Source organism: Anastrepha ludens, chromosome 4 (assembly GCF_028408465.1).
Source record: "Anastrepha ludens isolate Willacy chromosome 4, idAnaLude1.1, whole genome shotgun sequence".
In the NCBI taxonomy this organism is placed as follows: domain Eukaryota; kingdom Metazoa; phylum Arthropoda; class Insecta; order Diptera; family Tephritidae; genus Anastrepha; species Anastrepha ludens.
In genome coordinates this window covers 68,485,610-68,497,599 of record NC_071500.1, presented here as the reverse complement: position 1 = coordinate 68,497,599, position 11,990 = coordinate 68,485,610, and the positions used below count along the sequence as shown (strand labels likewise).

Below are 11,990 nucleotides of genomic sequence, written 5' to 3'. Positions count from 1 at the left end.
ACTTAAGCTGATATTACAAAACTGAATTATTGTTGTAATAACTTTTTTTTTATAATCTGGTGGATAGTTTCATGACATTTATGTTTGAATATGATATCCGGCATACGTCTGCCTCGGCTACGTTTAACATGATTCATTCCATCAGTCCAAGTTGTCTACTTTTTTCACATAAGCCAACACCCTTACGTAAAATTTTGCACGTCGTCGAAGGAAAAAGGACAACAAGTTGAGAACGAAAAATCGGCATTTCGGCGTCATTTTCAACACTTCGCTCGATTAATTTCGCTAACAGATTCATTTTTTTGTTCAATATAAATTTCCACAATTTGGAAACATTGTTCTAATGTTTCACAATTCATTATGACTTGACAAACCCTACTGAACAGAAATGTCAGCACAGTTTGCCATTCCAACAGTTAAACCATCGATAATTCTCATCCGATATATGCATATGTATCTACGTATAATATTTACATACATACATACATATATATACTATGTAAATATTATTGGGTAAATTATAAAACAACCGGTATTCGTCAGCACAGGATTAGAGTGGAGTTTTTATATGCATTATTAATTACATATTTTCTTATGTAACCCGCTTGTGTGAATCACCAAAATCTAAAAGAGATAATTTTGTTAATTAGTGATAATATTAAAATTTTTGACAGAACATTTAAAAATTTTACAACATCAACTTTTAAGCTTCGACATCGATCCGACATAATTACTTTTTAGATAGTAAAAAAAAAACCATGTAGACTTTTTTGTATGTCCAAAGCTTTAACTCCATTGTCTCTAAGTTTGTTTGATTCGAAAAAATTCCTGCCAGCCCAAACTAAGATTTACCAAAATTTACGCGAATATGTAAAATTGAGTCCAATCCGAATTTATACTTTCTTACCTGTTTTACGATGTATAGATTCTCACTGACTAAGCATAAAAAGTAATATCGAATAAATATGTTTGGAATATTTTAAGACTATTTTATATGTTAATTTCTTTTGAGCCTACCTTAATAGGCGCATCAATGGCATGATTCGGTTTACATATGTAGTTCGGAATATTGAAGGGCATTATTTTCAGATAGACACAGCAATCAAAAGCACCGGCTGGAATTGTCAAGGTATTGAAAAAATCTTCAAATAATAAAAGTGATCTGAAAACCGATATGTAAATTTTTGGATTTATGAAATTAATGAATCAAAAGCATAAATTTCTGGGGAAACCGATGGAATACATTTATTTATATTTAATAAACTGTTTTTCTCGCATTAAGTGCAAGCCCTATAGATTCAAAATTCTCAGTTTTCATTATGTCAAAGAAAACTCACGTCAAGTTAAGGTCAGCGTACAAAACAAATTTCGAAAATACAGAGCATAAAGTTGTACCCTGAACTTGCATGAGAAAAACTGGAAATTGTGTTATCGAGTATAACTAGGTAGGACCCTTTTTTTACAAGGTGAAGTCCAAAATAATCAAGACTAGCGTCATAAAAATGTTTTTGATGGCGCCAACTTTTTAATGAGTTGTTCGTTGGAAGTTACATCACCAGCTGACTTTCAGTGAAAGCTTGGTGGCATTCGGTTCAGTGTTAGTATGTTTGTGTCTTCGGTACAAAATTTTGTTTCGAACAAGAGCTAATATCAAATTTTGTTTTAAAATCGGTTAAACGTTTACCGAAACATTTAAATTGATGAAAAAATTGGTGGTGATGATTGTCTATCTCGTGCCAGAGTTCATGAGTGGTTTACACGTTTCAGAGATGGTTGAAGGACTCAAATGAGAATGAACAAACGGGCCACCCAAAACCAGTAATTTTCGAAAACTCCATCCAAATTTTTCGTAAATTTATCAGAAAATGAACGGAAATCATCGTTGAAATTCTTGGAATCAGAGTTTATTACCTCCAAAACATCGATTTATTGCGTTTTAACCCAACATTTGGGCTTACGAAAGGTTTGTACACATTTCATTCCGCACAAGTTAACTGAGTACCAAAAATTGCTCAGAATTTAACATTCGAAGACCTCCTTAAAGAGCGGAGAAAACCGAGAACTTCCGTTACAATATTGTAGCTGGTAATGAAACGTGGTGTTCCCAACATGAACCTGAAACTAAGCGTCAAAGTTCTGAATGAAAGGCACCAGACGAACATCCACCCAAAAAATCGGGTCGATGCTCATTTGCTTTTACGATTCCAAGGGAATTGTCCACAAGGAGTTCGTGCCAACGGACCACACCATCAATGCTATTTTCTATCTTGGCGTTTTCAAGGGTTGGTTTCGTCGAATTCGCCCTGAATACCGCGAAGGAAGAACTGGCGCTTATTGCATGATAATGCACCCTCTCATCAATCCACTCTTGTAACTGATTTTTTGACTGGAAATCGCATTTTAGCCAATAATTACTCACCGTATCCGCCTGATATGGCGCCCTGTGACTTCTACTTGTTCCGAGAATTGCATTTGGCCCTGAAAGGAAAACGTTTCGCGACCATAGAGGCCATTGAAAAGGCTTGTACCGACATCCTGAAGAACATTCCACTCAATGACCTGAAACACTCTTTCGAAAAGCTTTTAGATCACGCAAAACAGTGTATCGAGACCAGAGGGGACTATTTTGAATAAATAAACTCGAAGTCATCAGAACAAAGCTCCTGTCGTTTCTATTTTAGCTCAGTCTTGTTTATTTTGGACTTCACCTTGTAGACTCGATTTTTAGGAAAGTAGCGTTAAATTAGCGTTAAACTAATTTATTAAGCATTTACCATGCAAATTTGGTACCACGTCCAAGCACTTGCAAGTCAATCCTTAGTGCATTCTCTTACGTAATAAGTAAATAAAAAAAATTGGAGCCACAATTTGCATTTAATAAGTACGTTAAAGCGCAAATTTACCAGTCGTCCCTCGTAGTTAGTTCGTTATTCGCCAAAGTCAATAGTAGACCAATTTGTGTGACACACTTTTATATATGTTTTAAATAACTTAAAAGAACTTTCACAACATTTTTTTTTTCAAGTTTCCTTTTGAATCAACGTTCTGGGTTTACCTGTGACTTATTGTTTAGCGATTCATCGTTTTATGTTTTTTATTTATGTACGTATGTACATATTTATGAATGCATTTACATATTGTATTTATACAAAACTTTGATGACTTTATGTCTTCCGTAATGTATGCAAAATAATTTTCAAAAATATTTCGACTCACGCTTTGCTGTGAACTCAGCAATTTGTCGCTGTGGTCGTTTGTTAAAGCTGAAAATTCATCTCATGCAATACTTGATGCTAGCTCATATCGACACTTCGCTTTCACATTCATTAATTTAGTAACCTCTCCAAACACTTGAACTAGTTCGATCTGCGCCCAGTATAGACCATGCGCAAAAGTTAACGGTATGGTTTCCATTCTAACCGTGCCGTTTGTGATGTAATAAAAACCGCTTTGAAGTGGACATGAAATAAGGAACGTATTTTGGATTGGCGGCTCTTTAGTGAAGTTATGCACCATTTCTATGATTTTGCAAAAATCTAAGTTTTTACGTTTCATTACATTTACTGTTCTTCCATTAACATTAGTGGGCACTTTGCGTATAAATATGTTGAAAAGTATTTTTCCTGGAAAGGACTGAAACGCTGAGATGTTATAATAAATGCCAATACCGTTTTCGACGCGATATGAAATATGCAATGCATTCGGCACAAAGGACTGGGAATGAAACTGCTCAAATTGTAGAAGAGTCTAGAGAAATTACAATAGAATAATTAAATAATATTATAAATATATGCAAGTACATACACATGTTATTAAATATAAAAACCGAGTAACATACTCACCCCATCAACTCCAAGACCGTTATATGTCACATTACTGTTGCTACGAATATAACCTTTGATTGAACAAAAGTTTATTGCAATTATTGCAATTAGTGAAGATCGCACAAAATAATTCATTTTAACAGTTGAAGTTCTCATTTCGGTTGAAGAAATACGCAACAACTAAAATACGCAATAACCTGTTAGGCGGGTAAGCATTTGTAAAACATAGACTCTGGCAACTTACTTGCTCACAACGAAGAGTTTAATAATAGACACAGCTAAATTTTATTTTAGATAGATATTTGGCTACAAACAAAAAACAAACATAGTATTATCTATGATCAGGCAGAACCAATAATATAATAATATTGCCCGAAGTATTTATAATATAAAATTCAAAATATATATCAAACTGTGAATACATGGCAAAATACATGCTGGAACGCCTGGAAAATATACATAATTTGGGCAATTGACACATCGAAGCCTTTACCGTGTTCGTACACGAGACTGAAAGGCTGAAAGTCAGTAAACTAAACAACACTCTTAAAAGAGGACCTGAGAGAGATTGCGCTCCATTCTAGCAAAGCAAATATTGGAGAATAGTGGAGTTTACTTATCTCAAAAGTATATAAAATTTTCAAAACCATTCATTTACTTTACTTTTCACCAGCTTATTTCGAAAAAGTCAAATTTTCAACGCTTAATTCAGCATAGGGCTAATCATTCATACGTAAATAAAATTTCAAAAGATGTGATAATACCCAAAACACTTCATTCGTAAATCTATTCACTCACACCACCTATGTAGGCACGTCACTATAACTAAATATGAGGTTATTTCCAAGGATAATAGATTACCAGGTTTGTCCATCCGAAGCAAAATTCTGCCCTTTCATTTCACACGTATTCACACAATCGTCCAACCACACCGAAATAACATGTGCGGAGACAGTGTTGATTTTTTTCGTACATAATCAACACAACCTCAATTTTCTCGTAAACAAACCACTGCCATGACCCCGGTTGCGTCAGCCAATCAGCTGGTTGCTTGAAAATCGCTGAGAGCCGGTTAACGGTCTGATGTTGGCCACACTTCTGCATTCTGTACATCGCTGCTCATTTCTTCAATTAGTCCAAAGCAAATCTTAATCCAACCCGATTAATAGCTCGAAATCTCAAAAACTTGCGAATAGGAATGAATGCAAGACGAATCCATATATGTATGTAGATATACATATGTACAATATAGTATATTAAATCACTGCATGCTTTGCTAAGTATTGCACATGTTTTAACATTTCTGTGACATAATTCTCTCAAAATATTTCAGTCAACCTTGGCTTGCCCTTCCATAATTAATGATATATTCAATACATATTTACTCCGATATAATCTGCTATAGAGGCCGTAAAATGTGCTTTTTAATGTTTTAATTTCACATCCATGTCAAAAGGTATAATGACGATTTAAATAGTACTAATCGTTATGATTTGAGCGCTTTGATACTAATTGTTTAATCTACTAATTGCATGCTCGTTAAAATAAACTTACGAATATCTAAGTATGGAAGTTTTCAAACTACGCCTGAATGAAACAGAATATAAAATAAGTGAACTAGTGGCATTTTATTTAATATCAGCCATTGCTTGCTTTAATTCTCTTTTCTAACCCATTAGTTCGGTAATAAAATAAAACACTGATTTGTAGTTATGCTCTCAGTTTACAGTCACATTTTGTATGAATTTTCAATTATCTCATATTTTTGTGTACAATATACTTATATAGACTATACTACTATAGACTTTTTCAAACATTTTCATTTAGTGGTTTTCAATAATTTACATTTTAGCGTAAAAATAATTGGCAACTCTATAAAGGTATTTTCAATCAAAAATTTACGCCCTAATTTAAAATACATACATACATACGAGTTGACCGCCGTAGCCGAATGGGTTGGTGCGTGATTACCATTCGGAATTCACAGAGAGAACGTTGGTTCGAACCTCGGTGAAACACCAAAATTAAGAAAAACATTTTTCTAATAGCGGTCGCCCCTCGGTAGGCAATGGCAAACCTCCGAGTGTATTTCTGCCATGAAAAAGCTCCTCATAAAAATATCTGCCGTTCGGAGTCGTCTTAAAACTGTAGGTCCCCCCGCTTGTGGAACAACATCAATACGCACACCACAAATAGAAGGAGGAGCTCGGCCAAACACCCAAAAATGGTGTAAGCGCCAATTATATATGTATATACATATATACATACATCGATCATTTTTTTATGTTGGTACACTCGTCTCAAAGATATGTTTGTATGCTCACGGTTCTACAATATAACGTGTTTAGTTTGTTTGTGAGAGGCATTAAAAAGACATTTTACGTGTTCAGTGATTATCTGCTATCGAAAAAAATGGATCAAAGAAGTTGCATCAAATTTTGTGTAAAAAATGGAATTAAGTGCTTGAAATGTTGGCAGTGGCATGCAGCGAGAGCACTTTGAGTCACAAAAATGTTTACAAGAGGTACAAGCTTTTCACAGAAGGTCGAGAAGATGTGAATGACGACGCTCGCTCTGGACGCCTCAGCACATCAACAATCGATGAAAATCTTGAGAAAGTGAAGAAAATTGTTATGGAGAATCGTTGAATCACAATTAGAGAAGTTGCGGAGGATGTCGGCATATCGGTTGGCTCATGCCATGCAATCTTTTCGGAAATTTTGAGCATGTAGCGTGTGGCAGCGAAGTTCGTTCCAAAATTGCTGAATTTAGACCACAAACAACGTGGCATGAGCATCGCTCAGGAATTGTAGAATGATGTCAACGATCCAGATTTGCCTAAAATAGTCATAATTGAGGAAAAAATGCATGACTTTTGCATCATTATAATGCACCTGCACTCATTTTTGCTTGTGAGAGATTATTTGGCCAAAAACAACACCGTCATCATGCCTCAGAGACCGTATTCACCAGATTTGACCGCCTTCAACTTTTTCCTGTTCCCAAGTTTGAAAAGGCCCATGAAATCACGGCGTTTTGCGACGATTGAGTAGATAAAAACTGAATCGCTGAGAGAGCTCAAGGACATACCAAAAAGAACTGCTTTGAGGATTGGAAACAACGCTGGCGTAAGTGTATTGTATCTGAGGGGACTACTTTGAAGGAGATAAAATAGAAATTGATGAATAAATAAATATTTTTTAAGAAAAATGAAAATTCACCTTATTTTTTGAACACACTTCTTCTAACAGTAAGAATATTTCTTATTTTATTAACTATTTGAATTCACGTTTTTGGTTCCTGTCATTTCTTTCAATTTTTAAAGTCTCATTATTGTTTTTAACGATATATTCCATTTTTTGGCGTCCGTTTTAATGTTTTTCCATATATGAGATACTTTAACATGGCAAAAATGCATTCGGGCTTTTGCTATTGGCTACCAAAGGATAACCATTATTAAAAGAACCTATTTTGGATCATTTGGTTTGTTGTAGCTGAATCCAGTCCCTGGATTGCAGCTGGGCTATCCGAAAGGATAGCGATATTGTCTTTAAAAAAGAAATCTGCGATTAGTAACCTACAAGCTTTTCAAACTGCCAGTATTTCCGCCTGGAGGACACTGCACGCAATAGGAAGACGTACAAATTTTTTCAATTTTAAGTCTATGAGAATATATTGCTGCTCCAACACCTCAATCCATTTAAGAGCCATCTGTATAGACTGTAGTGTCGAAGTTGTTTAGTGAGAATCCTTTAATGCATTCCTCCTGAAATGGAATGAAAGTGGCAAATTCCTGTTGAATGTTACCGTCGGATCGATATACATATGTAGTAAGTCCTCTCTGACATGTACTGAGTTTGTGGTAATAATAGGCTGGCATGACCATAAGTTTTTTACTTCCAGCGACCCGCTTTATTTAGCCTAAATGCATTCGTGGGTGCCAATGTATATATTATTCATAGTGTAAGCAGATTATGACATAAAGATATGAAGCTGATAGAAATGCCGTACTACTCACAATTTTTTTAGCATCATATTATTTCTTTCTTTACTGGGTTAAGAGTAATTCGGAGTGCATTTTGCGTTTCCTATTACATTGCCAACAGCAAAAATCGAAACCATGTCAATGGATGGAAATCAATGAATAGTAATGCATGTTGAAATTCTTCATCAAAATTGCTCGAAAATAATTCAATGTACACAGTTATGTGTGTACACACATTTTTAAGTCGTTTTACTTAATAATTAAATGCAATACCAAAGACTATTCTTTTTTTTATTTTTGTTCAGTGACAAAACTAAACATTAAGGTGCAAATAAAATATAGACAAGGCAAAAGGTAGGTTGGCTTACTGGAACTGCCTTGCAGGTCAATTAGTTGGTTTTAAAGTGTTAATCGCATGACTGCACTTAGGCAACAGCTATCATTTATAAAATAAACAAAAAAGTGTTCGATACTCAAAAATTATGTATATGTAAGTATATATGCCGTCGTAGCTGAATGGATTGGTTGGCGCATGACGACCATTCGGAGTACGTAGGTTCGAACCTCTGTGAAACGTGAAATAAAGAAAAAGTTGTTTTCTATTAGCAGTCGGCAGGCAATACTAGATATCCGAGTGTATTTCTGCTAAAAAAAACTCCACATAAAAAATATCTGCTGTTTGGAATTGACTTAAAACTGCAGTTCCGATTAACGCCTTTCATTATATTAGTGGCTTATTTTGTGTGTTTCTTATCCACCGAAAGTCTTGGCAGCATGATACGGCGTAATTCTGGCAACATCTGCTCCTCAGCAGGCAATGGCAAATCGCAGAGTACGAGTTTATTTTGGCCGCGAAAAGCTTCTCATTATAGCTATGCCCCGAACCGCCTTAAAACTGCAAGATACAAGTAAGGAAGTGTAGAAATATTCTGCCCGAATCTCTTTCAATTTTAGACTTTAGATACATATGTACATACTAATTAATGAAAAGGCGCATACCAAGGGTAACATTTCGGGTGACCAGATTCCTTTAGACAACCCCATTTTCAGGTTGTTCAGGTTGCCGCATACCATACGTAAGCGATCGAACGGATGGACAGCAATCAAAATTTCCGTTATGTGAGAAGTGGACGTGGTTTTTGCCCGATAAGAAATATAGATAAAGTTTTGTGAGTATAAAAACGCAGAAATAAATATTTGTTATTTTTAACCGTACATTTTTTTTAAATTATGTCTTATATTAAAAAATGCCTGTTGCAGTTGTAAATATATAGCATCTTTGCTGTTACATAATCCTTGTTTTATATGTATAAGAATATCTTTTAGCGTTTTTTTTCAATACGAAGCCACGTCAGCTTCGTTGAGATATCTCGAACTGACAGCTAATTTTCCTCGTCTTTCAGAACATTCTGGTATACAAATACACGAGTATGTCTACTTGTGTATCTATATATTTTGTTTCCGTTATGCTACAATATTATGCTACGAACAACTGCGCACGAGCACAAAAATCGACGATACAAAAAAAATTACAAAAAAATAAATAATTATAATACAATAACTAAGCTCAGTCAACATATAAAGTCGATTAGGATATACTATATTAGTATATAGTATATGTGCAGTAAAAACTGAAACTGAAGTTTTGAAAAATTATATATTTTTCGATAATGCAGATTATTGACATGACTCAAATATTTGATGTTTGCTTTTGATGTTTAAGTTTTTCACATTTTGTTTGTTTATCCTCTTAAGCATTGCTAAGTCTTACTCATTCCAAAAACTGATTTCCATTCTAGCGTGCCCATCCCACGTCTATAAAAATATATTGACATACGACAGTCAAATGCTAGTGATTGACGGAATTTAATATTTTAGCCAAAATCAATATCGACACTCGGCTATTTTGCTCGAATTTGAGCCAAGCCAAAAGTGAAGATTGAGTGAAAAGGAGAAAAAATTGTAATATATATAAGTATATTTCGTGATATATGAATATATAAGTATATGCATAATTTATATAAATATATTAATACCACGGGAATAATGTTTATAAAAAATTAATTTAATATTAGCAGATTAATTACACTTCAAATTGAAATTCTTCTCTTATAACTGCCAAGTTAGCTTCAATTTTGGATCACAGTAAAACTAATTTACGGGTGGGTGTCACTAGTAAATAATGTCTAAAGAATTTGATCTCCTCTTCACATCCAACGCTCCCTAAGCATTTTACATGCCTGCAGGGTCACCAAAACTTCTGCCTGAAAAACACGATTCTTAATCGGCAATTTCAAAGAAATAAATTGTCTGATTTAGATCTTGGAGCCGTCAGTGAAGACATAGGTACTAGATTCGGTGCAGATTTTCCCCTCGTTACCTGCCTACTTGAAAAGATTGCCTTGGCACGACCCTCAAACTCCAGTGCAGCCTTCAATCACAAAAAATCGATTGATCGTCAAAAAGGGAGATCGCTGTCACAATTGTCTTTTACAATCTAGCTTAAATTCAAATTATTCTGTACAGAACTAACAAGGATATGTGCAAGATGCAAAGGAATAACATCTATCGTACACTGCCTTTAAGGTTTATGCCTGAATTTTTTATAGAGGTTCAAATCCCTTGTTGGCGTGAAACTACATACAAAATCAGAAGAACCTTAAAACCCACATTTAAAAATAAATAAATAATTTTAATAATAAAATAAATAAATAAATATTTACTTATAAATATATAAAGTATGTTCAGCAGTATATAATATGATTTCTTTATAACACAGTAAGCTTCTACCTTCCTCAGAAATATGTTTCTTGACCCTTTGAGGAGATGTTGATTAAGATAAGCTGGCTGTTTCGGCTTATTTTAAACACATTGACGAATTTTTTTTTTTTTTTTTGTAAATAACCCATATGAAAGATCTGAAATCTGTGTTAGGCTCACTAGTTCCAAGTAGCTCTTACTAAATTCTTTCAGTTAAAATTCGATAACTAACTACATCAAGCTTTCCTCTGATTTGCTGAACACCAAATTAAAGAAGCGTTGAACTTTAAATAAAAGCAAAGAAAACAAAAAGCGGTTTTTGGGAAAAATCAGTCAAATGAGTCTAAAGTCTCACTAGTTCCCAGTTGCCATTACTAAATTCTTTCAGCTATAACGCTCTTAACTTATAACGTAGTTGTCCTCTGATTTACTTGAACTTTTCACAGCAAATTAAAGAATCGTAAACTCTCATTCTGCTAACTTATTTCCATCAGCTCGTAACTTTACGTTATCAATAATATTTTAACAATTTAGGAATAAGAGAATAATAAAACGCATGCAGATTTTGGGCAGCCGATGACAGTGCGCTCCTTACTTGCTTAAGTATCTGTTTGGTGTATTATTTTATGGAACACAAAAAGAGCGGCATACTTCTGAACCCATCCACACTAAAAATGGTGGAATGAAATGGTTATAAAAACCCGATATGAAGGGCGCAGCAAATATACCGTGTTTTTGTTTTGATGACCGATTGACCAAAATTTATTACAACTCCTGAACGAGTCGCAACGTTATATGCCCACACATACAAATGACTTCTTAAAACTTGTACTTGCGCGCAATTAAACGACTATACAGGTATGTAATGTAAGCACTGCATACTCGTATAAATGTTATGTACACACACATGTATATGTTGATAAACAACTACTGATCTACCCATCACAAATATAAATACAATAGTTGCATTGCGGTGGGTCTGGTTTTGCATTACTTGTTAACACTTGTGCTTCTGTTTGCATCACTTCTTTAACAGTTAAATGTACTCAACGTTTGCATTAATACCAGTATGCAATGTCCAGGGTCTACATACATATATATATATATGTATTTATAATTGACTACGTGCTTCTATATACGTCTGGGTGGAGTCATTTTTTTTTCTATTTGCTTTAATTTGCTTACATCAACGAATTGATACTAAACGACTTGGTCTTCCTCACTTTTGCTTTTCTTCGATTAAGGCATAACGGCCATTTAATTTTTTTGTGACAAATATTCACTGTAATGCCTTCAATATCGTCCGTCGAAGTGTTCGAAGCGTTCGATTTTGTAACATGTGGATGCGCTATTTGGATATACCAAGTAGTTGGCGGTCATTAACGATTTCCTTTCTGCAATGACAACGCATATAAAAGGCT

The 11,990-nt window shown here is 34.5% G+C and overlaps 1 protein-coding gene across 1 annotated transcript; it reads right to left on the bottom strand.

Moving 5' to 3' along the window:
• Positions 1-3,061: 3,061 nt before the first annotated feature.
• Positions 3,062-3,988, bottom strand: LOC128861729 (uncharacterized). Its single transcript, XM_054100090.1, has 2 exons — positions 3,843-3,988; positions 3,062-3,747 (listed from the first exon to the last, which is right to left on the bottom strand). The coding sequence occupies exons 1-2, from the start codon at positions 3,978-3,980 to the stop codon at positions 3,277-3,279; spliced, it is 609 nt and encodes a 202-aa protein (XP_053956065.1). The 5' UTR covers positions 3,981-3,988; the 3' UTR covers positions 3,062-3,276.
• Between the last annotated feature and the right edge of the window lie 8,002 nt (positions 3,989-11,990).